The sequence below is a fragment of the Malurus melanocephalus genome, unplaced genomic scaffold, assembly GCF_030028575.1.
Source record: "Malurus melanocephalus ecotype Western Australia unplaced genomic scaffold, MMel_1.1 scaffold_63, whole genome shotgun sequence".
In the NCBI taxonomy this organism is placed as follows: domain Eukaryota; kingdom Metazoa; phylum Chordata; class Aves; order Passeriformes; family Maluridae; genus Malurus; species Malurus melanocephalus.
This window is the reverse complement of record NW_026623295.1, coordinates 1,270,610-1,298,466: the sequence shown is the minus strand read 5'-3', so window position 1 is coordinate 1,298,466 and position 27,857 is coordinate 1,270,610. Positions and strand designations below refer to the sequence as shown.

At 38.1% G+C, this 27,857-nt stretch overlaps 1 protein-coding gene across 2 annotated transcripts; it reads right to left on the bottom strand.

Annotated features, from left to right (window-relative positions):
- Positions 1–423: 423 nt before the first annotated feature.
- SUGT1 (SGT1 homolog, MIS12 kinetochore complex assembly cochaperone) lies at positions 424–26,605 on the bottom strand. Of its 2 annotated transcripts, none has more exons than XM_057366339.1 (13): positions 26,462–26,605; positions 26,341–26,386; positions 22,856–22,946; positions 22,100–22,169; positions 21,711–21,781; positions 17,560–17,613; positions 15,834–15,850; positions 14,722–14,747; positions 14,201–14,297; positions 13,110–13,217; positions 3,495–3,585; positions 2,020–2,201; positions 424–1,410 (listed from the first exon to the last, which is right to left on the bottom strand). In XM_057366339.1, the coding sequence occupies exons 1-13, from the start codon at positions 26,503–26,505 to the stop codon at positions 1,309–1,311; spliced, it is 999 nt and encodes a 332-aa protein (XP_057222322.1). In that variant the 5' UTR covers positions 26,506–26,605; the 3' UTR covers positions 424–1,308. The 2 variants fall into 2 exon arrangements, with proteins under 2 accessions (XP_057222322.1, XP_057222323.1); XM_057366340.1 differs by having other exon boundaries at positions 14,722–14,744.
- Between the last annotated feature and the right edge of the window lie 1,252 nt (positions 26,606–27,857).

Here is a 27,857-nt window from a genome sequence, read left to right as displayed (position 1 = left end):
TAGGAATGCAAGGGTAACTAGCAAAGTTAAAACAGTATCCAATGGTTAGCAAGGAATGAAGTGGCTTTCATGGCACTGTCAATATTTGCAATTCATGTCGTGTCCTATGATCACAGAACATTTAGCTGTCTTTGAATTCCCAGGAGACAGTGGCACATGGACAAGGCACGTTTAGGGCAACTTTCTGAGTTTCTCTCTCTCTCACACAGAATGACAGAAAGGCTAAGATTGGAAGGCATCCCTCAAAGTGCCCTTGTCCAATCCCTTAGCTCAAGAAGGGGCATCTCAAACAAGGTGCCCAGGAGCATATCCAGATGACTTTTGAGCATCTGTAGGTCCCTGCAGACTTGTATCCACAAAGTACAGGCATAGACAATACTCAGATTCTCAGGATTTTTTTTTCTTTTTCTCTATTGATATTTACAATTTGATCCTGACAATAAAGCTGCAGTGATGGAAACAATTAAGGACATACAAATTCTTCTTTAAACACTTTCTAGTATTCAGAAACTACAGAACTTAGAGCAACTGCTTGCTGGCTTTGATTCCAGGCAATTGCAAAAGATCCTTCATTTTGAATAAAGAAGGTAGACAGAGGACCCACTTTCCTGTAAAAATTTCCAGTCACAACAAACTTTCTAGCTTCTATCACATGTGACTACAGTTCAACCTATCACGCAGGTGGGAAGGACTCCAAAAGTGGGTATTTTGAGTCTGCATCAAGAATAGTAGTTTCATCCTCTTCACTGAATGCACATTTTGGCAGCTTTTCTTTTGAAGCAGTGCATTCACATCCTTACCTACATGCTTTAAATGATTCCCCTACCAAAAAGCAAGACTACTAAAAATGAAATAAAGCAGCTTCCATATAGAAAAAGTTATATTTACAGTTTTATTTAGCAGAGTTAAGGAGCAAACGATTTTAACACTGTTGTGAAAAGTGTTTTTACCCAAAATTGCCAAGATCTAATAAGTTATTGAACAGAAATACCAGGTGTAAGGCAATAATCCTGACCAGCCATTAGAGAGCACCCTATCCCAAAGAGCAGAGCTGACAGAGGTGGTAGAAAATTTGGACTGATGGACTCAATTTCCCGAAATTAAACAGAGATGATAAAAAGAGGGTTCTACTCTTGAGTGTATCTTTAACATCTGCAGATGAAGGAATTTCTAAAGCACACAAAATGCAAAGACAATTCCTGTTTTCAAGGGAACATTCAGTGCTTAGAATCCAAGAATGCTATGTCCATACATAGTGGTCAGTACATGACTATGGCAACACATAGATGGTAAAGATCAGCAATAGGATTAGAATTTTTTCCATTCCACGTCATCAGGAGGATTTACTTCTACCTTCCTTTTACCAACATCAGACCAGTTGGTGCTCAGAACTGTGCCACCAGACTCCATCTGCAATATGAGAGAGAGCTCATTTAGTTTGCTAGAGTATTAGGAGTATAAAAGCCACATTTCTTACAGCAAACTTCAGAGTAGTGATTACAAAAGAACTGTGGAAATATAACACAAAATTTGACAGTCATCATTCCATAATCTCCAGCCCAACAGTACTTTTATCACAACTGAACAAAATGAGATGCTGCTTCATTAACAACAAGCTTTTTAAAGAGTCAGTCACATTCTGACTGTAGTCATCATGCCTGTGATGACTACAAAGTAAACTAGATACAAGCAATCAAGAGGAATTTGATCCTTTCACTCTCTGGCAAGCCTTCAAGCTCTACATGAGCCAAACCTCTACTTCCTTTGATAACACTGATTGAAATGAAAGGACCAGTGACAAAGCACAACCTTGGACTTAAAGAGTCACATTCATTAGTGTAGAGCCCTGTAGCTTTCAGTGAGAGTAGTTGTACCAGTATCTCCAACAGAACCACGGCCATTCTTTCACAGGCCCAAAATTTTGGTAACAGAGGCTCTTCCCAACTTATGCAAGATTTAGCAAATTGTGTCAGCATGCAAAAGCCACACATTTCTTCGGAGAAAAGAATAAAGACTTACAAAGGATTTGTTCATGGCACGTTTTACTTCATCTGTACCATCTGAATAGATCTGCTGGAAGAGTTTATTTAAAGCAGCATCTCCTTCTAGCTTCTCATTTTTCTCTTCTTCTTTGATTTCAACTACCAGTTTGTCCCAGTTCCTTGTATAGTGAGAGGATGACGGGTATAAGTGCTGCGTATCTGAAAACAGAAGTGTTAGTTAACTAAGCATTTTCTCACGACTTTGAGAGCGGCAGAGAACACAGACACATATGTACCTGATGAATCAGAGATGATAATGGGACATGAAAATGCAAATGGATTCCTCTGAACTGATATAAGCATTGCAGTAACAAAAATAAAGGCAACCAAGGGATGCAGAAGTTTATTTTAGGTAAACAGTTATGTAATTTTGTTATCCAACACACACATAAAAGCTGGCCAACAGCAACATAGATAATTAAAATCAAAATGAGGTAAGAGATATTGGCTGACAGAAAAAAAAAACCAGCAGCCTAGAACCATACGAAAAGTTGAGCTAAATTTAAAAAAAATCTGAAATCAATAAATCAGGAATCAGACAGAATATTTATCTGTATTGAAAAACTCTAAAGTGTTAGTTTACCAGAGAAATGCAATACTTAAGGACATGATACCTAATTATTTAAGCAACAGGTCACATAAGTCAACAACTGATGTCCTGGACCTGGCCAGGACAGAGTTAATTTTTTGCAGTCATGGTGAGTGGCAGAACCTGAAGCTCTGTGGGCATGGCCAGGAAGCTATTTTACACCACCTCAACTCATTGCTGGGGCGGGAGTAAGGGACTCTCTGGTACCCCAGAAGAAGAGCAGGGTTTCCAGTCAAGAAAAAGGTGGCAGGAGGGAGAAGCCATCCATCATCGTTCATTGTCACCCAGGGTCCACTGGTACATTCTGCATGTAAATCATTCTCTCTTTTGTACACTTTTGTTATTAATGCTGTTGCTGTTCATATTCTGATCTCATTGCTGTTTCCAGTAAATTACTCTTATCGTAACCCTTCACCATTTGTGCCAACAATTCTCAATTCCATCCCACGGCAGTGGAAAAAGGGAGGGGAAGGGAGAGTGAGACAGTGACAGTGTGCTTTGGGAGACTCCCAGTGGGGCACTGAATTTGGGGGTACTATTCCTAAACCATGACACATGCACTTGACAACATAAAGAACCGCAAAATGGGGATCCAAACAGATAAGCAGAATTAATGACAAGCATATATCCTCAACAATTCATCAGATCAGCAGAAGTAATGACTAAATTTAATACCTATGTTACAGTAATGGCTTGCAGACTTGCTGTCAATTCTTGGCAGTGAAAACATGACAATTAGGCTTTTCATTGCAAATATGAAATTGAGATTTCATAAACAATATTTAACACAAAACTATTATTAATACCTGTAAGCAACTTAATACAAATAAATCATTTAATACTTAACAGTTCAGAGAACAAACCTGGTGTAAATTGTTTTAACTTAGGAGAATCTCCCTGGCCCTCCAGCTTCTCCCATCTTACAGCTTCGGGCTTCTTCATTTTTATCTCAACCTACATGACACAAGACAAAGAACAAATTAAGCCAGATTGCGAACAGTTCTGCCAAGCAGCTCCGAAGTAGCTGGATCCTGTAGCTGTAAGAAAATACATACATTTGGTTTTAGAAACACAGCCCTCTAATATGAAGCCTGTATCATAGCCAAATTCAGCTACCTTACAAGATGAAGTTACTCAAGCTCAAGTCACACATCAACTGAGCTTCCAAATGCCTGCACAGCTTTTGTATCAGRCTGCTACCCTTTTGTTTAGGACTACTTAACTTTCTTTTGCTTACTATTCACTTGATTCTTTTTGTAAATTATGGCATCCCAAAAGTAATGATCATTCCCAATGCCTCCACACTGCCAGGATCCAAGGTATTGCCTTTCAAGCATCCCTTTCTTGCCAGCCAGCTCTAAAAAACAGCAGTTTTCAAAGACTGTAAAATCCAACTTTTTCCAAGTTTACATTTCATTTACCAAAAAATTTCATGTTTGATATGTAGTACACAAACCACAGAAACACCCTGGGACTATGCAGCTCTTCCCACTGGAGAAATTCAGAATCTGTATTCATTTGGTTCAATGAACAAACACTGCTATGGAGAAAACTGTTGAGTATTCATTGACAAAACTGGCAATTAAAAATGGATATGGTTGCAATTATCATAGGAGAAACAAAATTAAGTGAAGTATGTCATGCCCTATTCACAGCTTTACATAATCCCTTYAGACAGCCACACTGAAATGTTTTTTCATAATTAACCTTCTCCTTTGGTTACAGGGTTACAAAGTTGCAAAACAATGTCTGCAAAACAAGGACTGTCTAATATCACTCCAATTCACTTAAGAAGATGTCATGAAGTTCATATGATGCTATTAATTAACTGAAATCAGTGCTTGCTAAACTTCAGTGCTTCCTTACTTGTGCGCAGCTCAGCAGAAGCAAGTTCTTAGTTCTACCTAAAGCCACTACAACCTGGGGATCCCTGCAGACCCAAGAACAAAGGCACGACTGTAAAACCTAACCTTAGATTCAAACAGCAAGCTCCTTGCACAGCATTAAGGTGATCTGAAATTTGAACTTCATTTAATCTATTATTCAAATCAATCACTGGTAAGCAACAGACTGCAATATCTTATCAAAATAAAAAAAAAAACAAGCTCACCAAAGTTTCAATGCTTCCATGTTTGCAATCAGGATGAATTTTAACAATCTGAATATTCAGTTATGAATGTTTCTTTTTCCTTTTTATCCCTCATGAAGCTACACTTCCCCTAGATAAGTTTAAATACTTGTTTTCCACCACTAACATGTACCAAGAACAACAAAAGGTTTAAATAAGAGGCATGAAACATCCTTCAAGGCAGGGGAGAGCTTCAGTAAGCTTGTAAGTCCAACACCCATATTTGATTTCCCACACCCTGTATCTGTTGGATTTTCAATGTTTTCAGCCACTTTACAAGTCACAAATTAAGCATCACAGTATATAACTGTGATTATGCATCACAGTATATAACTGTTTTTAAAACAAAGTCACAGAACCAAAAATAACAACAAAATTTAAAATACTGTGTTAGTCCAGAGGCTCAATCTACTGTCCCTTAGGAAGTTTTCCACAGTTTAATACTGCAATCTGTAAGGATGTAGAGATTTCTGTTAAACTACGCAGAAGAATAATTCAAACTGCGCCAATAATTATTCTCTGGTAAAACAGAAGGAGTCAGCCAAGCTACCTCCACTGGACTCTTATAAAAACATGTTGAAAATTACAACATTAATGTTCATTTTTTAGCATGTACATTCATAAATCTGACGCTCTGCGACTCGCTTACGGAAGCAAAATAATTTGAGTATCTACMTATAAGACAACCAAGTAGCTCCACAAGTGGCAGAACTAGCAGGTTTTTTTCTCCCAGTGGATTTGGAACTCCTGAACCAAACATTTAAGTTAATTAGCTACTTACAAAGGAACTAATTAGGTACAAGTGAAACATGAGTATTAATTTAAAACACCTCTCCTCCTTTTCTTATATAAACACTTCTCAAGCTGAGGAGACTCTATTATCAATTGAACTGTGCATTTAAGTTGAGGAGGCTCCAATGTTAAGATTTTATACTTGGCTTATTAGTGCATCCCCCAAACATGTTTTAGGGGAGGGGGAAAAAAAAAAAGCAAATGCTTGATACTGAAACTGCTCAACCCTATATCTCTTCTATTTCTCTCTTTATTTTTTCTTCCACTAACACCTCTTGCCCTTACACTTTATGACTAATATAATGCTTGATGTGAGATACTAAGCATGAACTTTTTTCTACTCAGAATACAATCCTCCTCAACAAGTCCTTATAAAGACCTCTGGCTATCCATCAGAATACTCTGCCCATGCATAAAAAGGAGAAAATAAGAAAACTTCAGTTTTGCTGCTCCAGTAATCCTCCTTCTCCTTTTCTAATCTCCTAGCTCTTACACTTTCCTCTCTGAAACTGTCCCTAAGCCAGTTCTACATGATAAACATCCCTAAGGAAAGGCAAATGACACAGCCTAATTCCCACTGTAAGATGCAGATTTCTTAACTCGAAATCATTTCAGCCCTGCCAAGCTAGAAGTACACACAGCTGAAGAACTGAGACAGAATGTATTTCTGACATGATTAAACTTCTACTCTGTCTACTACATCCACTTCAATTGAAGTTACTCATTAGGCGAAGTGGCAGGCAGAAGCAAAACTAGGAAAATCATTAACTTCATACCATTATACAACCRCATTTTCCAAAAATATAAAGCTATAAAGTTCTGCTTGTGAAGGCGCATATTTCTTCAACTTGAGAGCTCTATTTGATCTAAGAAGGAACAACTTTGTGAGTCCCAATTACATGCACAAATGGCAATAAATGCATTTTAATGAACATTTTAACACAGATACTGATAGCTATCACACAGAAAAGAAACACATCAGTATGGACATTTGTGTCATATCTAGCAAACAACTACTGTTAGCTTTTTCCTCTCCTTTGAGAAAATTCACTTGGGCAAGAGAAATACATCAACACTTTGCCAACTACTTTGATTCAACATTTATATTTCATAAAACGTATGCCTGTGTGTCTCATGCCGACTTTAGAAYATAAGACAGGAAAACTTCACAGCAAATTAAATGCTCTGTATGCCATGTAAGGACAACCCTAATTTCTCAGTTTCTTCTTGTATCTCAATCCTTGAAGTCACCTGACCATCTTGGCAGCCCTCTGCTAGGACTTGCTCCACTACATCAGTGCCTTTCTTGCACTGGCAAGCCTAAAATGGGAAACAGTACTCCAGATCTATAAAAAAAATCCCAATGCAAATATAAYACACTTTTTCTTTAAAGTCCCTTGTATTTTGGGTTCAAGAGAGCGAAGCAAAAAGGAAAAGATACACAGAATTTTGAGAGTAATTAATGCACTACTTGTTTGAAATACCATCTTGAGAGAAACCTACCCCTCTGAGAAGAGGGTCAAATAAGGGATTTATTGTCCAGAAGGAACATCACCCACAGTAAAAGGACACAGGTAAATTTCACCTCAGAGTTTTCTAGTCATTAAAGTAATCAATTTTTTAAAGCCTATCAGAGATTTGGACATGCTTGTTTGCAGCTTAATCCAAGTGTTAGCAATCAGAAAAGATGCCACAGAGTTACTCTCAAAAGCTATTCTGAACCATTTCATTAATAGTATAAAAAGTAAAAAAACACCTTATTTTCAGATGACTGGCATAAAAGAGCATTTAATCCCTTTGGTAAAGACCAACACAACACTAGTTACTCAACATCTATTTTTTAAGTAGATACTTACTGTTAGAAAGTCCAAACCTCCAATGAACTTTATTTCCCTTGAACTTACATTCTGGCACAGCCACTGTCAATCTAACTGAGATACATTAAAAGGAAAAGAATTTTTATCTTCCACCCTAAAAGGAGATTATGGTGTACGCTGATAAGCTGCAAGGTTTGTTTCTAATTTCTACTGAGTTTTATATTTTCCAGTCCATGCCAAGAGGAAGTTCATTTACCACTGGCAAATTTCTGTCAAGCTCTGATCAGAAGGCTGAAGGAAGCCAGAACTGGCAAAGCTAAAGCAGCAGTTCAGCTACTAATTTTAAGACACATCAAAAATACCCTTTTTGTTTGTGGTGTTCTACTGTATCAAAAACATGAAAACAAGAATTCAGGGGCTCTAATCAACTACTTCGTTGTTTACTAAACTACTGACTGCCTTCTCTGAGTCTAAATTTTAAGTGTTTAGAGTTGTCATTTTGGATCATCTCATGAATTTTGTAGGACAGAATAGAACAATCTTCCAAAAAATACAAAGCCTATACAAATACACCTCTAAGAGCACATATACCCACAGTTTTGGATCCTAATTATTCAAAGACATTTTATATATTGCTCATAGTCTAAATTCCTAGATTTTTGGTCCATAACTTTAAACAAAATATATTAAGATGATAATAAGTCTACAGTGTATCACACATAAATGGTAATTAAGAAATTTATTCTACAGGGAGTATACTGCAACAGAAGGGATTTATGCAGTTTCTTTGCCAGCTATGTGCTATGGGGAACTGAGGGAAAAAGATTCAAGTTTCCTCTGACTGATATTACATAACCAACACTTCGGAAATTTCTGAATTTTAGAGGAAGAGCTAGCAACACAGATCACTTTGGTATTCAAAAACTATTTGTCACTACATCCTCCATGTAAAGCATCATTATTCCAATAATTCTCAAGACAGATAAAACCCCTTATGCAGTTTTCTTTTATGCATTAATATAAACCATGAGCACTGACTTATATGCTTGTACAAAATAATAGTTCTCAGGGTATTAGCATGTTTAAATCTGTCTCACATCCATCTTTAGTCATACAGAAGGAAAAGAGTTAACAAATTTGTTGTTAAATAAGTAAATATTATCCCAATCCTAGTGAAGATTTAGATATTTCTATCTAAGAAATTGCTCCAACTAGCCCCACCTAAAAGATGGAAGAAACTTCAGAAAATTATCCATTCATCTTAAATATTAGTTTATAATTTATAAAAAATGCTCAGGAATATACATAGGAAATATCAATTTGCATGAAAGCCTCACAGGGAAAACAAATACACGAGAGCAGCCRTGTCTGCATTCAAGTGACTACAAGCAATTAAATGAAAAAATCCAAACCAAGAAAGTATCTTTTCAGGATCAGACTGCAATGGTAACACCTAAGTTCAGTTAATCTGTTCCTCTGTTTATCTATTTGTGTACATTTGCCTCTGAATAGAGACTCTGATGACAGTCCAAGAGCGTGTGAAATAGTTCCACTCTTTGCCTTTTCTCTTCAGCATTCAGCAACAGGCATCAGTTCCAGTTAGCTTCACTGGGTATTTCAGAGTTTGCAAAGCAAAATATTGGTTCAAGGAAAAAACTAACATTCCACTGATGCACACAACCACATTCTTGGCATGAAGCTGCTGAGAGTGTGCTTCTACCTCAGACATCCCTATTAAGCAACAAATGTCAAATGTAAAAGAGGCTGAGGGTTTCTAACACCTCCCTGGTTTGCAGCACAACTTTGATCTCTAATTAAAGGACAGTTCTGGGGTAAAGAAACCACTTTTTATCACTTTTTCAAATGGCTCTACATTGCTGCAAGTCATTGCTTGCAAAAAGCCCAAGGCACTACAAACTGAAAACTCACAGTAATTGTCCTCATCTATTTGTATTCTCTTTTTTCATGTCTCAAATGTCCTTCAAGGTCATAAACACACATGCTAAAAGCACACAGTCATCTTCACTGYTCTAAGTCTAAGGAAAAGAAAACCCTGAGCACCACCTAAAGCACATCAGAAGACCGAGAGGAAACTGTTCATGTTGCAAAAGTTTCCAAGAGAACATTGCAGTAAATTCCCCTGGAAYCCCTAATACGCTGACTGATAAACTGAGCAAGAGGGAAAAGAAAGTGAGGCCGATCACGCACAAASATCTGTTTCGTAACATTAGAAACACTTACGCTATTTGTGTATTTCTACTTTCCTGACATACTTTCTGGACAGATACAGATTGACTAGTTTTGTCTTAAACATATTCAGTCATTCACTTAATTTATTTATGCCTTTTTCCTTCTATGAAGGCAGCATGATGATAGTATGCACACTGACCAACAGGGTAACTGCACCCAGGCAACTTGCAAGAGTAAACTTGGTCCAGCCTTTACATTTTGGCTCCCTCTCCTGGAAAGAAGTAAAAAAACCAAACAGCAGTACTAAAGGTCCCTTCCTCCTGTGAAATGCTGAATGCAACAGCTTCCAGCTTCCATTACTAAGACAAAAATCTCAAATTTCTACATTGCTTTTTGGAGTAGCTGTTACTTTTTGATCAGATTTCTACATTCAGACATCTCTGATAGACGAGGAGTACAATCAATAACACCARCTGATGTAGTTACGATCTACCAACTATGCTCTTAATGCAAAAACCCCATGCAGATTCAGCAACACCCTTAAGAGAAGGGCTCAGTACATGGTATTCAGCATTTTCTCACACAAGCATTAACCTGAGGCCTTAGACCAYCAGAAACATATGATGAACAAAAGGCAGTTCTATGTAACTTGCCAATAAATGTGAGCAGGAACCATAATCAACTCAGATGAATGTGCCAGCAGTGCTATCTATTGACCAGCAAATAAACTTCTGAATTAGGTAAAAAAAGCTTCAAGTATGGCAATAACAGATACAGTCACTATTAAAGGCAGCTTGTATAATCTGTAAAACTGCTGACAAGTGGAGAATATAAAATACTAGAGAACATATGAAGACAGAAATTCAAGTTTTTATCCCAAAACTGGACTTCACCACATATTATGCTATTCTTGAGTAGGCATAAAATATTTCATCTCTTCTAGTTCACAGCTTGAAGTCAGTCKGCAGACGATAAACACTAATTTACTTCTGCTCAAACAGAAATCATTGAAACAGCTCAAAACATCCATCTGTGCTACCTCTAACACTAGCTGAATCTGTTTTTTCTCCAAAGAGACTTTGTATATCAGAGTTTGACACAGCATGGATTGATAGAAAGGTATAATTTTAATTTCCTTGCTGGGAAAGTAACAATCCCTATGTTAGCAATTGTATTTTTCACCACTGTCAACGCTTGCTGAAAGAACCGATTCAAGAGTTTTGTCTGTTCTTTGCAGTTAAGGCTATTTTCTCCTCCTGAATTTGCATCTTTACCTTTATTCCTTTGCATTTGTTAAGTGATGCCAAATTTCAAGCAGTATTGAGAAAACCCTGCATAGCTTCTCTTAGTTCCAAAATATGCAGGATCGTTCTACTCTCTGGCAGTTCTAGAGTTGTTTCATTCTCTATGGATTAAATCTATAAATTGTAGGAAGCTCTTGGAAAAYCCAAACTATCCACCACACAACCTGCTCACACATTCCACTCTGTTTCCTCATATATTTGCTCATATAATTGAAAAAGAAGGGCCAGAGTCTTCATTGCCCAGCGACTGCCATGTATTAGTGGTGAAGTGGCTCACACATTCAAAGCAGCAGCACAATATAAATTAGTAGGAACAAATGAAGTTATTCTTACCTGAAATTATTAATGCACAGGAATAGATCTGTTATTACCCCATGAAAACTCAACTTCCTTAGGAGTACATAGTAAGAAGTTGATATAATTAGGAAGATATGAGATTATGTCTTTCTTTCCAAGCCCTTACAAAAGGACTTCATGTAAATAGTACAAAATAATATGTGAATGGTTTGAGAAGTTTTAATCAGTAAGGTAATTTACTCAAAGTAATATCTGCCTATTTTCCATGCTGCTCATAAAAGCCAATTACATACACAAAGCTAAGAAATCTGAATTTCCAGTAATCATACACTAAGGCTGCATCATTCCCTTAAAGCACTTAGTATTATTCTAAGGAAAATAATCTAAACCTGTAAAGAAGTCTTTGCATATTTAACACAGAGCTGCATTTCATTTTTTTTCTTCCAGACTCCATCTGGTGGTTGGAGTTAGAACCAGCTGGGGCATGGTTTAAATTGTATTCCTTCACTATGCCTTCACAGATATTCTTACTTCYGGAGAAAGGAGTAGTATAACGCTATGTTGAAGCACTGACTTCTGCAGTTAGAACACCTTCTCTTATCCCAATTTGTCTCAAAAATGGTATTTAGGAACAATAATGTTTGAAAATAAATGCAAAATATTTACCGTTTCGACACTCCCTGAATGCACCTCAGGCCTTCACCTCACTTCTGGAACCTCAATGTAAAATTTTTGGAGTACCAGAGATTATTTCAGAGATAAGCCCAAACTAGAGATGGCAGTGCGGAAAGACAAAGTCAAGTGAATATCACATTGCTCAGTAGCACGTAGATGTCTCCTAACAAGGTAATGGTAAACTTCAAGACGAAAGTATAAAACACAAGTTAGGTAAGGACAAAAAGAAAACAGGACCTCACAACTACTCTTCCTGACAAGTTCCATCCCCATTCCACTCAAATGTATACAAATATAAATGGATTACCAGGTTTTCTACATCCTTTGAGCCACGTAAGCTCTTACAACGTGGGGCATAAGTAAAGTGCTCAATCACACAACCTGCTCATGTATCTTTGTATAATGAGTCGGAAAACGAGACCAATTTTCTGTGGTAATCCTCTCACGCCATCGTGAAGTCCCTCTTCCATGAAATGATGTAACAACTATTATAGGTACCTTTCTGAGAATAGCAGAGGTAAGATAAACATCTTACAAAAGAGAATTTCCATAAGCTCTGCAGTACCTCTGCTGAAATATAAGAGAAGAATCAACATCATATTCCAGCATTGGGAATTCATGCTTGGCTCTCTGTACAAAGCCTGTGTCTCTCTATCCATTATGGCAGCAAGGAGTGCTGTGCTATACTTGTAACACAGAAGAAACAAAATGCTGAGAGAGAAGCATTCTCTCACATCATGCCATTTTCATGCATCTTCAAGCATGTACTACCTTCAGGAACAGCATGGAACACACTCTTGAAAAGTCACGGACGGTTAATCACGTGGTTAACCTTTACGAGCAAGAAGCAATGAAAGGGTAGAGAACTATTTCTACTGAAATCTTCCAAGTCTGACTTTTGTTTCTTGGGCACACAAAGATAACAGTGCTTCACAACAGGCAAGAATGGCTCCTAGAAATTTCATAAAAGGGTGCTCAGGCTTTCCTAATACCTGAATTTTAATAGTGAAGATCAGTCTTCTTTCTCTAGCAACAAGTAAAAGAATCCTCAACGTAACTGTCATTTACACTTCAGTAAGCACCATCATATTGCTGTTTCTGATATTTGGACAAGTTTAGAAACCCATCCACCAGACAAAAGACATCTTGAAAAAAAAAAAAAAGCATTTTTGTATGAAAAGCAAGATATAATGACTGTTGCAGAGAGACAACAGAACAGAAACATTTTCAGAACTGGAACAGTCAAAGAAACAATTTACACTTTAAGAAGCTTACCTTTGTTGAAAGCACTTTAAATGTACTTTGCTCTGGCACTATAGAATGAAGAAGATCAAGCTTTAAGTTGAAGTCTTCACCTGAAGGAAGTCTCACTGATGCATTCATCTGTTAAAAGTTGAAAACATGTCCTGGTCATCTTTGACAGCAACTCAATTTTCAAGTAAGGGACAGTCATTTCACACAGTGATTAAGTGATTAAATTAATATAATTTCAGACCATGCCATTACACTACTGCATTATTGGACAAAGTCTTTCTAAAATACACTGGAAAATGAACAGAAGATTTCAGTTCTTGCTCTGTGTACTCAAAAGTCCTATTATCTTGTCAGCTTGATCTGAAGTCTTTAGGGAAGGAATTATATAACAAAGGGAGTATCGACATGTTAATAATGGAACGTGAAAACAATCTGCAACTTCTAATATCCATGAAAACTACATAACAAGTGCTCAGACTATTTTAACAACCTAAAGCAGACAATATTAACCAAGCACTTCTGTTATTTCATGAAGTATCAAGTTAGATGAGAGAAAGAACCTAACTCTTCAATACTGTCAGCTAAATTAAACATGAAATTCATTGGTACAACATATGGTACTTAATTAAAGAGATTACTGTACTTCCTTAAAAAATATGTTTTGCCACTACTAACAATTCTAGTGACRCCAAACCCCACCCACCAATATTAATTCTATTTCTATAATTGTCCTAGAGGAAAATATTACTCATTTGTATCTACTTTGAGAATACCTTGTCTCAGTCCAATCCTGCTCCAGATGCATGTAATAGTTGAACATTTAAATCCAAATCACTTCTTCCCCCACCCCTCCACGCACACAGGCAGCTGAAAAYCAGATGTTCCCTTGCAGCATGCACACCTCATACTGCTTGTGTTTAAGTCCTATGCACACTGCTGTGGCCATCGACCCCAAATCACTTGACTGGGCACACAGTTGTACATAAGAGAGGCTCTGGCAGAACAGCACCTGAACCCTTCTTTTCATGCTACTGCAGCATATAATGTTCACTGGCTTGAGAACTACATCTCAGGGAATTTAAGGATGARTATCAACAACCAACACAAATCACCTTTTTCTCCAAAAACTGCACACTGACATCATCCTTCTGTGCATTCTTGATCATTATGGTCACAATTACTTGAGATTCTGTTTGGTACCAGTCATACCTTTAAAAAAAGAAAAGAAGRAACAAATTTTTTAAGTCACACAGCTAATAAAATTAGATCAGCTTCTTAACCCATTCACTTTTTAGCTCAGAATCTTTAACATATCTCAAAAACATTCCCTATACCACACACAATGGAACAGGCTTTGAATTAAGCTCAGCATGAGAATGAGAAAACAGAAGCAAGAAAGCGAGAATGCTGATGCTATTCATCTCTTTCCTAGTTGGGTTTAACCTCCTAATAGCACCATTTAGTCTGAATAAAAGTGATGGCACTGAGAAACAGTTCACTTATACTGCCACATTTCTAAAGTTACCCCCAAAAAACCTTCCACAGTCATTATTCTGCTTCTCCAATCCCCAAGCCAAAGAGCAGCTCTATGTCAATTACTTTAAATTTCACAGTAAAGCTAAAGTCAACTTACTTGATCTTTGGTGGCAGAGGCTGCTGCTATGTGTTCCAGTTGAAGCACATTCAATTGGAAAGAAAGTTACATTAGTGTAAGTGAAAATATACTATAAAGTACATTTTAAGGCACAAATCATTTTCACTGACTACTCCCCTTTTCTTAATTCCAGCTGCTCCCCTTTCCTTGAGTTATGTATGAACATTAACTTACAGCTGAAGCTCTTCACTGTTCAGTCATTTATGCCAGATTACTAATTAAAAAGTTTCAATTTATATTAAATGTCAGTCTGTAACTTTAATATATTTTATAAATAGCAATTAAGTTCAGCTTAAACTAATTTCTTCCTGGATAAGATGTATACCTGAAAAACATCCAGTGACTATGCTGCCAATATATAAAATATGAAGGAAACCTGAAACAGGCCTGAGAACTAAAGATTTAACTTAAAACACAAATGCTTTTAAATCTAAAATTTGTGCTTACACACTATCATCATACTTCCTGTGTGTTTTTCTACTATACCCTATTCTTAAATGTAAAAAATTTAAGTATCTATTAAAAAGGAAGTAGAATATCCAATGCAAATTCCCCCCCTTTTTTTTTGTCCCAAGAGGAAAAAAAAAACAAACAAAAGGAGAGGTCAATTTCAACATTTTTTATGAAGACTTCTTCTGAAGCATTGAATAAAATAAAGAAAAACTGAAAGCTGAGCAGATTACAACAAAGAAAAAAAAGTCTGCACAAACCACTCCTGCAAGCTCCTGGAAAAATAAAAAAAATACTTTCCAACAGTCTGGATCAAGTTAGTACTGGCAACACAATAACCACAGCTGGTTAATTTATAAATTAAGCTGCAGATCGCAAGCCAGAAAGTTAAAATGTACCTCAATGAATGCACAGTARTTGCCAGATTTGTATACCATTCGTAAGAGCTTTCAGAGTTCAAAGTTTGGAATCTTGGTCTCAAATAAAAGCACTCATGTTTAGAAGTAAAGTTAAATCCTTCAGAATTGCATGCAATAGGAAAGATTATTTTTAAGCCTGGAAGTGAAGCCACTGAAGCACAAAAGTATATCCTGGTTTACAAAAAAGTCAAAATAGTAAACATATTATGGAAAGCATCTTACCAAATCTGTCTGTGATGCTGCAAAAAGAAAAGAGTTGCATTTTCAGTAAAAGACATATTGAATTTACAAGGCACAATCTTATTCTAGCTTGTTTCAGTTACTCCACACCTCCTGCACTCTAGTCTCAACAGCAGAGGAGATAAAAACACATCACTTCTACCTCTACTATTTTGCTTTCATGACACTCCTTAATCAGACTTCAACCAGCAATTTGTGCAAACCAACAACTTTAATATAAAGCATCTTCTATTAACTGAATCAACGAAGTTTCTACTAGGTTGCCTTACCTACCTGAAACTGATACTGGCCTTTTTTTAATGAAAACAACATCWCAGTAAAAAAAAGCTTTTTTTAAAAGCTTTCTGCGACTTTCTGCGAGTCTGCACTATGTTATCATCCATCCATTCACAGAATAGCATAAAGCTCTCATCACATTTCTGTCTCATGCTAGGCAAACCCCAGTGGGGAATGAGATGGAAATCTGGCAGAGAAATTCACTCATATGACCCTAAATAGAGTATAATACCTGTATCTAAACTATAGCTCAGTATCCCCTCTTCTAAACGTTTTTCCTAAATTATTTCATATTAAATATATTTGAAAAGAAACAAACTTTCCCTCTGCTTTTTTATAATGCACACTGACAAAAAAGAGAAAAATATTTTAAAACAAGAGTATTAAGTTGCAATGAAGAAATCAGTTATTGCTTCATTGGTGAGTTTGTTTGCTTTGTATGGCTGGTGTATCAGGGAATTAAGAAAATGGCTCAAGAAAGACAAGACTGAATATTTAGGATAAAACAGGAGAACCGAGTCAGACCAGACAAAACACAATTATGACATTAAAGAGAAAAAGTGTATTACAACCTCTTTCAGATAAAATTTTCACCCAAAGTAACTCTTTGCAAAAAAGAYCATGCCATCACTTATCTAGTTCCTCCAAATAAAATTAAACCTAGTACAAAATGTCTCACAAAGCAGAAATTTTCTCATCCCTATACAACACRAAAGTGCTCTCCTTTATTTGGTTTTTAGTCAACACATTGATACAAACTTGTTCAACTGTCCCCTTCTTCAGTGGGCAGCACAGAGAGGAGGGTAAGTCACAACAGACAAARGAAAAAACTACATGAGTTATTCTGCTCTCTCTCAATAACATCCCCTGACAGGTTAAGCACTGTGGATGAGTTGATTGTCAGTGGTGTCTGTCAGTAGAATGCTCACACTCAGTGACTACCACAGATAAGTCACCGGAACAGCCATTAGCAGCTATGGTACTTTCACAACAAAATTTGGAGATTTTACTGCTTAATTCTATCTCTTTCCAACTTTATATTTTGCAAGACTTGAGAATTTAGTTTGATGTAGGCTTTAGATAGCAAGCTGACACACACTTCTACAGTTAAAATTAGTTTGCAGTTGTGTATGAAAAATTAAGTGAAAATTAATTACTCATTGTCTGATCTTTAAATAGGCACTCTCCTGGCACAGCTAATTATTACTAAAAATMCAATATTAATGCTCCTCTAAATTTGAATGAAGCATACAAGTGCTAAGGGTGTCTACTCCAAGAAAAACAAAAGATAGAAAAAATCTGACTACTAAAAAAAAGGAAAWAAACATTTGTTCTAAGTAAGAGGAAAGCAGTGAATCTTTGAAAAACATAACACAGCTTCCAAGCACAGGGCATATCAAATTCCCTATGAAGTAAATGTGTTTTTTCTTACCATTTAGTGTTTCTTCACATCTTTTAATCCAAATAGTAAAGGTATCATCTACATCTAGAAGAGATCAAAAACCATCATATTAAACTCTTCAAGCACTAYATATATTGCATGAAGAAAAGTTTCTCAGCTGCCAACTGGAACAAACCCATCCCAAATTTGTACCAATTTACTGAAAAAAAGTGTTATTTCCTATTACCTTCTTGTAAGYGCTGTCATTCTACTTAGGCTTCAAGTATTTTTGTACAGCTCCAATTTAACTTTGTTAAATTTAATTAAATTCTAATTAATTTTCAGAAGACTAGATTTTGCCTGACCCAAACATGCTATTGCTTTCCAGTCTGTTCCAGCCCTATATAACTGTTTAGAAAGCAAGAAGTACAGTTCTACACAATTTTTCATTTCTCTTTAAATTATTTTTTCAAACAGTCACACATTTTCTCTCCAGAGAAAYGTCAGAAGCGTAGTCTGTTGTGCATACAGCCCAAAACTCTGCAAGTTTTTGCAAACACCAAGTGTTCTCTCCTGCAAGCAAGCTCCACAGATAGAAATAAAATCACTGAAAAATAGCTACAAAGATGGTAGTGTAACAACCGACCAATCATCTTAATTCAACAATATTCCCAGAAAAATCTTTTAGTCAAGAAAGTAAAAAAGTGGCAACATTGCTCACCAACTACTTAAGAATAGCTGRGCTTTTTCTCGTTTTACAAGAGAATTCACATTGTCAACAATCAGGGAAAGGACACGAAGAAGCTCGACAAAAGAGTTCCCAGCAGACACGCACATAAAACCAAATCTAACTCCAYTGCAGCTACACAGTATACCCCAACCCTTTAAATACTAAATGTACATAAATTCTGAGGTGCATCTTAGATCATAAAATTGCTATCCCACTCCTCAAGCCATTTCCTCTCCCTTTTTCTTCCACCATCTGATCAGACACCTTAAAAGTTATCAATTTTTTTTTACTAAAAGAATGGTCAAACACTGAAGCAGGCTGTTCAAAGAGACTTTGGAATCTTCAGTCTTGTAGATACTTGGAAAACAATGGTATAAAGACCCAAGCAAACTCATACAAGTTCAAAATTAATATTGCTTTGGGCCAGAGCACAGAATTATATGAGCTCCAGAGCACCCCTGCAACCTAAATTAATATTTTCAAACCTTAGCAYTGTAACTTAAAAAGACTTCCAGGTTTTGTAGCCTAAGCAAAGTCTCCATTGATCCAGCTTCCCTCATCAGCAGGTGAGGAATTCTCTTTTTTAACCACGGTCTATGACTAGATGGCTATAAAATAAAAACTTTAAAAGTGAAGTCCAGCATTCCCTATTTTCCTAGATCACACTCCTTCCCTGCATCCCAACACATTTTATAATTTGAGGCAAATTAATTATTTTTTCTCTACAATTGTATTATGCTCCCAAAGAAGTTATAAACAATTTCTACTAATAACTGTAGTTCAGAAAACCTAACAGGGTCTTCACTTACTAAAAATCTAGTAACTCTTACGATACAAGAAAAGTACCTGCTAAGAAGTTTCTTTAAAAAGTTGCCACATTCCACCTCTACTAAATTCATTCAATGGTCACAGCAAAAAATACAAGAAAATTTGAGTATAATGTCCGAAATCCACACAGTATACTGAAGAGTACCAGATTACACTCGTTCTTCAACTGAGGCAATAGGAACTGCCAAAATCCACATGCATTGCACAGTTGAGTGAAAGGAGTACTGCTTTCTAGTGTCATTTCATAAAATAAARAAACACTTTACATTCCACAGCTCATCACATCAATTCCTATTTTGATATCCTTGTAGGTGGGTAATGGGAAGCTTACTGTGGTACCCTGGGCCTGTCAGTCCTACTAGTGATAAGCACAAGTAGGAAGCTCATCTTTATGCTCATCAGCATTACAGATTGAGATTTAAARCAGCCCTCACACCAGCAAGGAACAGAAACATGTATCCATGTACTTCTGCCCACTCGTGTGGCAGAGAAGCCAGCTTTGCCAGCAAAGAATTCCCCACCACAGCAATTCTCTCCAAGGCAGCAACAGCTGAAGTCTCCCTTTATCACCTGCTTACTGTATGTGGCAAATTTTCCCTCTGTGCTTTGTTCATTTTGCATTAGCTGCATTTAACTGGAAGTTAATTGTGTTGCCAAAATGCCTGTGCTCACARTTGTTTTCACCTGGGATCCATGAAACATTTCACAAAGGTAAATTMTGTTACTGACACAAACTTGCCAGCAAATTAGGTAATATATGAAAGGGAATCAACTAAGTCTGTAATTTTAAAAAGGCCTTCAGGAGACTACTCATCTCACAGCRGGCCATAGAATTCTGTAATGAGATAGAGGAAGTACAGCAGAAAGTATCTGCAGATGAGAGAATAATCACACAGTGCTAGGTAGCTTCAGAAACACTTCAACTGAGTAAGCAGCAAAGCAACAGCAAATTAAATTMAAACATGTAGAAATGAAACAATTCAACACAGGAAAATGTGCTGTATTTCATGGATTCTGAACTAGCCAAGAGGAACCTGGTATTCACTGACTTATCTAAAAAGGTATCTGCAGCTCTGCGTGGTACTCTACAACATAAAAAGTATGTGAGGTTATTCACACAGCCAAATTGATACTGGTAGCCTGGGCTGGGGCAAGATATGAAAAACAAAGATTAGTCATTCAATTCAATTCAGCATTGATGAGCTTGGAGATGTGCAAAAAGTTACCTATCAAGTAAGGAAAGTGACGCAAGTCAGTGGAAGGAATCTCTTCCTTTCATGKAAAGTTATTAAACAGAAAACTTGACTACACTGCAAAGACAAATCTATCTACTGTAAAACTAGTGGACATCACCTAGTTATCCAAACTACCAAAAACAGAAAGAACTTAATGAAATTTCTTATTTTCAACTCCTATTCCAGGCCTAAACTGATGGCTGCAATTCCATCACATTCACCACATTCCCCTTCTACCACCACTCCACTAGCCCAATACTACTCTGCCACTCCACTTTTTTGATGGCTTCAGCATTCAGAGTCTTGTTGGGCCATTTCAGCATATTCACCCAGGGGGAAAGACTTTAAAATAGTAGCTTTCTGCAGATTTAATGCACTGAAAGAAGAGGTTAAGCAAGCACAAGAATAGTCAGGAGCATGATCACTTGGCACCAAGCACWAAATAGCTCACACTTACATAAAACTCCATGTTTAAATCAGAGGATTAGATTGTTTATTTAAGAGAGGCAAAATAATTAAAGTTTTGCTAAGTCTACATGTCCCATCGCCACTACTATTACAGACAAGATAGCACAGTGAAAAGATGYRAGACCACGACAATTCTTATCAGATTAGTGCACTTTGCTCTGTGTAACCTTTCAAGGAACCTTTTTATACCATTTTCTCTTGCTGTTTGGAAGAGAAGTTTTATTTACAATGTGGGATAGAAGAGAAAGGAGTCACAACCATCTTGCAATTGCTTTGTTTTGTACTTCCCCATGTGTTCTACCAAAGCTTTCCATTTTAAACTACTCTTTTCCKGCTTATTGAATAAAGTCAGGTTTTAAAAAAGTTCTAAATGTTCCCGAACTACAAAGTGCCCAAGTATAGCTGGAAAACCAACAYTGTAGGAAGAAAAAAGAGATACAATAAATATGCTTCTGTAATTAAGTGGTATGTAATGTTAGATAAAAATCCATTTTCTCAGTTTGAATTTCCATCAAGTTGCACATTCTTCCTAAAGACTGGTCTATCAAACTGTTTAAGAAATTCCAGCCTATATATAAGGAAGCCTGCTCTATTCAAAACCTTTTCTATGACTCCTAACACTACAACATTGCCACTATTTATCTTCAAGACCTCCAGGAAGCAGGAAAACACTCCCCATTTTATTGAAAAAAAAAAAAAAAAAAAAAAAAAAAGAAATCAGATACTAATTGATAAAAACTTTGATACACGTTTTTAAACAGTTTAACACTTTTATGCAGTGACTGCAGAAAGGTTCCCAAAAGTCAAACAGCGGACATTAGGGACCCAATATATTAGCCCGTGAAAAAAAAATAAAATCTTTRGTCTTCGTTTTAATCAAACACATTACTCATTTTTTTAACATAAGGAGAACTGCACACATAAGAAACTTTAATACTTACTGTCCAACTTCTGTCCCTCTCTGAAGGACTCTAAAGCAGATGCATAGTTTTTGATATGATATTCACCTAACCTGACACAAATATAGAAAAACACAAGAAAACAGTAATTACTTTTCAGTGTAATCTACGGTCTATGGATAATATGCTGTATTGGTTAACCTGATGTGTAAGAATTTAAATTACCCAAAAGGTGTGTTTTTGAAATGGCGAGGGCATTAAGATAATCACCCCAAACTAAACAGCTCTATTACAAACGGGCTGCAAGCAGCATGGCATTGAATTTATTCATTCTCAGTGTTATAAAAAGCTTGCACAGAACCATAATCCAAATTCTAGTACTGACCTACAGATTACCACAATATTCCCAAAGTACCATAAATTATACATACCCTTTTCTAAGGAACGCTACAGCATTATTTGGGTTGAGTTCTAGAGACTTTTTTGCATCTGCAACTGCATCTGTTGAAAGTCAGTTTAAAGTTGAGAAACATAATTATAACATTATAAAAAGGAGTGAGCCATCAAGTCTTTAAGTAGCGAAATTTTTCTAGGGTGTACTATGTTATCTTTCTTAGCKTAAACAAATCACACTGTTTAAATTAAATCTAGCCACAACTGCCACACAYGAATCCCTCACGGAGCTGCACAGCTCTGATGTACAACGTAGCATGACTTTCATTGAGTGAAAAACGCTGCTTACATCTAAGTGWGATTCTGTTTGGTTTTTTTACTGGAAAGAAAAACCAGATTTTATTCAGTTAATCTTTTTACCAGGCATTAATCACTTATCATATTCCCACCATGGCAGGATTCTGTCTCTACCAAGAACACAAYGATGGAAGACACTCACAATGGAAAAATCTCAAAATCTGCCTAAGAAGTCTACTTATAAAAAGCAATCAAGATAATACTAAGCTGGAAACAAAAAGAAAGCTGGGACTCTAGAAAACTCATTTCACTGAAAGTTTCACTRAAACAAAACAATCTAAGAAAATGACAGATTATGTATTAACACCAAAAGCAACATATTAAGTTACAGATAACATTTTCTCTCGTTACTGTATTTGGCTTCAGATTGAAGACATCTCCTGTAAAACAGGTGTTATGATACACTTGTAAAAGGATTCTTAGACTGAAGATGCTACCAGCATATTTCCGTAGAAGAATATGGGCGTAAGCTCGTTGACAATAATATTCAGCATCATCTGGATTCTTTTCCAAAGCTGTTGTCAGTTCCTGTAAACACATAAAAAAAAATGAAATGGTACTTCAGAAATCCTCATAACAACACACTACCAAACTGTCAACTATGGGACATTTCAGAAGATAAAATCCTAACTGGCATTTCTGTTCTGTTTTTGTTCTGTTCATTCTGTTTACCTGTTGCTTAGTTGTCAAGCACAAAGCTAAACATCAGAGCTTGAAGTATAAGAAACCTGCCAATTATATCAAATTCAAGCAGCCTGTTTCTTATTGCCAAGGAAACAGGACTTCAAATGCCTTAAACATGAATTCTAATACAGGTGATCCTCTGTTTCCAAAGACCTTCCTACAATACCCAGCATACTTGCACACAGAACTGCTGGATCTGAAAGAGCAGTGAGGTATCAGGAATCTGCAAGTCAATGCAAAGTATGTCTAAATACCCGTGTGGAGATAAGATGCTATGAAATACCATATAACACATATTAGAGTGCCTAAGAGATTGWTTGAATTTATGCTGAGCACAAAAACAGGAGAATGAAAGATTTATGGAGCACAGGGCTCAGAGGAGATATTATTACACAATGGAAATAAGCATAGAGTAGTCCTTTGTTAGGGGAATCACTGATTATATAGATTAAAATAATTACACATTGCTCTCTCTGAGAAAAGTTCATGACTTCGCACACAGAGTAAAATCACAGTAACTTGAAGCACACACCTGGAAAGAGCATCTCCAMTTCTCTCCTTATTGGTGAGACAAGTTCTTCCCTTTGCTAGAATACAGTCAGTCTTCCAAAAGCCACTACAGTACATTGCTACAGTACAGTAACTCTGTTTGCTGRCTTCTACTCAGACTTCCACCTGGATCCAGCAAGCATGAATGTAGCTAAGATACAAGCTTTAAACCTGCAGAAAAATTTGTACAGCACAGTTGCCAAAACTCTGTCCCACCAAGCCAGAGAAAAAAGAAGGGAAGGACGACTTAATTCTAATTCAGATCAGTGACTTTTTCTGTCTAACAGATGTCATATAGAGTATTTATGCCAACTAGGAGTTATGTGACCAGAACAGCCACTTCTAGCAGCTGTGTGAGTTCTTACTGTGTAAGATACACACACCTGCATAGAGGTACAGCACATAAATCCAAATCCTTGGGGATCTCTGAAGAAAGGGGCAAGCAGTAGACAACCGTAATTTGAACAATTGTACCAAGGTGTTCCTGAGACTTAAGTCATTCAAAAGCAGTTGTCATTATGGAAATACTCATGGCTACAGGTATATTCCACACGGCAGGGACGTGACACAACTCACGTATTAAAATTGGCTTATATCATGCTGAGAGGTGAAGTACTTTTGACACTTGAAACCAAGCAGAGTCTGACTCTGACACTGAACATTACAGGCACAACCACGTCCACAGTCCCTGCTATAATAAAACATTTCTTCCTCCAAACATTATTTCCTGTGATTTATGCTGATGACAGAGGCACCAATTAGATCCAGCAACATATGAATGGATTCTCCTACAAAACCAACCCTCACCCCAGGAAAGCAAAGCAAAGCAAAGCCGAGCATTTTCAACAGCATGAAACTTCTCTCTTTGTATGCTTTCTAACAGAAAGTTGCCATACCTCATTAGGGTACACACACACGTGAAGTAAGTAACTCCTGTAAGCTGTGTGAGAAGCCAAATAATACTGGACTAGCACAGGGAATTCCAGATTATGGACATCAGCTACTTAGAACAAGTTTAGACTTTGTCCTCACACTGAAGTATGTGCTTTCTCCATGTTTCAACTATAAAGGTCCTGACCATGTGACCAAATYGCAAATYTGTTTCTAAACATACCRGAAACTTTGATAAAGACTTTACATGAACTAAAGGTGCTTTCTGTCTCCACGCAGTAGCCTAGTGTTTCAACTTAAAATCAAAAGTCATTCACGAGTCCACAGCTTTATCATTCAGACAGTATTAAAAGAATGATGATGATCTTTCAAATGCATCAGATTCAGGTACAGAAAGCCAAAGTACMATCTCCAGGAATTATAGGAATCAAAAATCCCAARGGCACAGTGAAGAAATGCCAGGCCAAGTGGACAGAAGTTTAGCWAGGTACAGATGCATTACTCAGCACCATTATATAGTTAGATATATTATGCACATGAACACAGAAACCACATGTAAGACTATGCAAGCAGAGTATACTACCTGGAGACCTGAGCCCCTAGATGAGCAAAATGCTATCTGAACTGTGGGACTTACCAGTTCAGAGACCACCAAGCACAATCTGCCTACTCAATTCAGGAATYTGAAAAAAGATCTAACATCTGACACCAGTATTACTGTGTCAGATACTAATTCATGCCTATAGAATGTGTTACATAATCTTCTGAAGCATCGAATGCACAAAGAACTGAAACACAGACTCGAAAAGCAAAACACCTACATTAATACAGGAAAAAACACAAAAGCACATTCTGACAGTATTCCTTAACACTTCTGAAGACCTTCTGGTGTCATGGGTTTTTGGTTTGTTTGCTGGTGGGTTTTTTCATCACACAATATGACACATTTTTTTAGATCTCAAATMATTTTTATTATGCCATATAGATTTGGTTATTCTAAACTGGCATTTAGATTTCATTTATCTTTTGAAAAACTTCCACAAGTTACAGCCTAAACCCCAAAAAAACTGAAAAACTAGCTTCATCATTTTCTTTGTGGAAAGGTAATTTAGTATCATTTCAGGGTTCTACCACCCCCTCTCTTCAAGCTGAACTAATCATTTACACCCTCTCCCCTCCCAAATAGTTAAACAGAAATACTTATCCACCCTCCAGTTCTGTTTTCTCATCAACCGTCAGTTTTAAGTAAAAATAACCTTAGAAAGCACATTAAAACATATTAACTGATAAAATCTTAGCACAGGCCAGGCTGGAAGGAACCTCGAAGGATCCTCTCATCTAACCATTCATGGGAAAGGCAGCCTAGGTGAGAGTATCTACCACTCTGTCCATTCGTGTCTTGAAAACCTCTAGTGATGGGGACTCTACCATGTCCGTGAGGAGGATGTTCTAGTGAGTGATTCTCACTATTTTAAAAATTATTTTATGTGGAGATGAAAGGAAGATCAGTCGTCGTGCCCACAAAATATACGGAGAGGAAAAAAAACAGACCAGGACAGAATAAAAAGTAAGATGGAATACCTTTCTTCACTAAGCTTGAGCCTTTTATACCCACAAATCTTAGCTGATTTAGTAAAGTGAACTACCATCTACCTACAAGAGGAGAAAGTTGGTTTGTTTTGCTTTGCCCCCCACGCAGACAGCACAGTACTGTGCCAGGACTGCGCCGGGCTCTCCTGCGCCCCGACCTTAGCAAGACTCCCGGAGAACCCCCGCCCGCCCTCGGCCCGGCTCTCACCTGCGCCGCCGCCCCCGGGTCCCGGTCGACGTCCGCGTCCGAGAACCTGCCGAGGAAACACAACGCCGTCAGCGGGCGGGCGGCGAGGCCCGGGGGAGGCCGAGCCGGGGTGCGCGCTCACCGCGGCGGGGCCGCTCCCGATGCCGCTCCCGCCGCCTCCTCCATGGCTCCYGTCGCCCCCGGGAAACTTCTGGAGCCGCCGAGGCGCCCGCGCCGCACGCAACCCGCAAGGCCGCGCCGCGCGAGGGCTGCCGGGAGGCGCGGGAGAGCGGCGCGCAGGCCCCGCCCCGCCCACACAGCGGCCCCGCCGCGCTCCCCGCCCTTTCCTCCCGCCCGCCCCTTCCTGCCCCGCCGGTTCCTCCCTGCGGAGGCAAGCTCCGACTCTGGGGCTTGTAGGCCCTAGAGATTCGAATCCAATTTTGCAACTTTTTTTTTTTTTTTTTTAACCGGTAGCTGTAGCGGGATGAGTTATGATTAAGCAGTTGCGCAGTTGCGTTGTGGGCATCGTATGCTTGGCTAATCTTTGGTTTTAAAGGAAGGCAATCACGACAGGAATCGGCTGTCTGGATGGGAGCCGCCAGGAGTGAAGTCAGCAGGGCTGGGCAGTAACTGGGGGAAAGGTTCATTATGGCAGTGGGACATCGGTGACCCACTGGCCACCTCCTCGAACCGGACCCCGGGCGCAGAGAGAGGGGAGACCAACACCCGCGGGCGTGAGGAATAGGATATCACAGAATCACTGAATCGGTTTGGCTGGAAAGGACCTGAAACCATCGAATCCAACCCCTGACTGAACACCACCATGTGAATCAGCCATGGCACCCAGTCCAGTCACTCCTTAAACACCTCCAGGGACGGTGATCCCATGGACAGCCCATTACAGTCCTTTCTGTGAATAAATCCTTCCTRATGTCCAACCTAAACCKCCCCATGGGSAGCTTATGATACCACTAACAGTAGGGGATAGAGCATTAGTTAATKAAAAGGTTATATAATCTGTAACCAATGAAGCAGATGCCTTTGTTAAAATTTATAACCAGTGTGAAGTTTTGGTAATCAGAGAACCAGCCTTTTGTGGGTTACCACCTAACTCCCTACTTTGTGCAAATCACRACAAAAAATAGAAACACCCCTGCCCAGTGTGAGAGCCGGCACTGTGCACCGGGTACCCAGCCCACATTCACAACAGGAGCGTGTCCTGGGTGGCGGACAGGGCTTCCCAAAGGCAGCCTGAGGCCTCCATCCTCCTGCTCCTGGACTTCCTCCCATGAAACACCTCAGGAATAAAAAAGTGCCTTTCTCTCCTCCGTGACTTCACACACGTGTAAAGGCATTGCAGCCTCAATTTTTATTTTCTGACTCAGAGGTGGCTGGGATTTGAGCTGGCGTGTTTTGCTTGGCTGCTGCCACAGGCACAAAGGCAGCTGTGATGGGAGGGGTTGCTCAAACTCCAAATGGGAGCCCTCATTTTATGATTTACTCCAGCTTCTCCCTTCCTTTGCCATACCAAATAGAGT

Bases quoted from the DNA above. Each gene is read 5' to 3' on its own strand.
- SUGT1 (XM_057366339.1), bottom strand. From the start codon at position 26,505: ATGGAGGAGGCGGCGGGAGCGGCATCGGGAGCGGCCCCGCCGCG. The intron at 22,947-26,340 runs GTGAGAGCCGGG...ATGTGTTTACAG, and splicing joins ACCCGGGGGCGGCGGCGCAG to GAACTGACAACAGCTTTGGA. The intron at 2,202-3,494 runs GTTTGTTCTCTG...TTCTGTTTTCAG, and splicing joins GTTAAAACAATTTACACCAG to ATACGCAGCACTTATACCCG.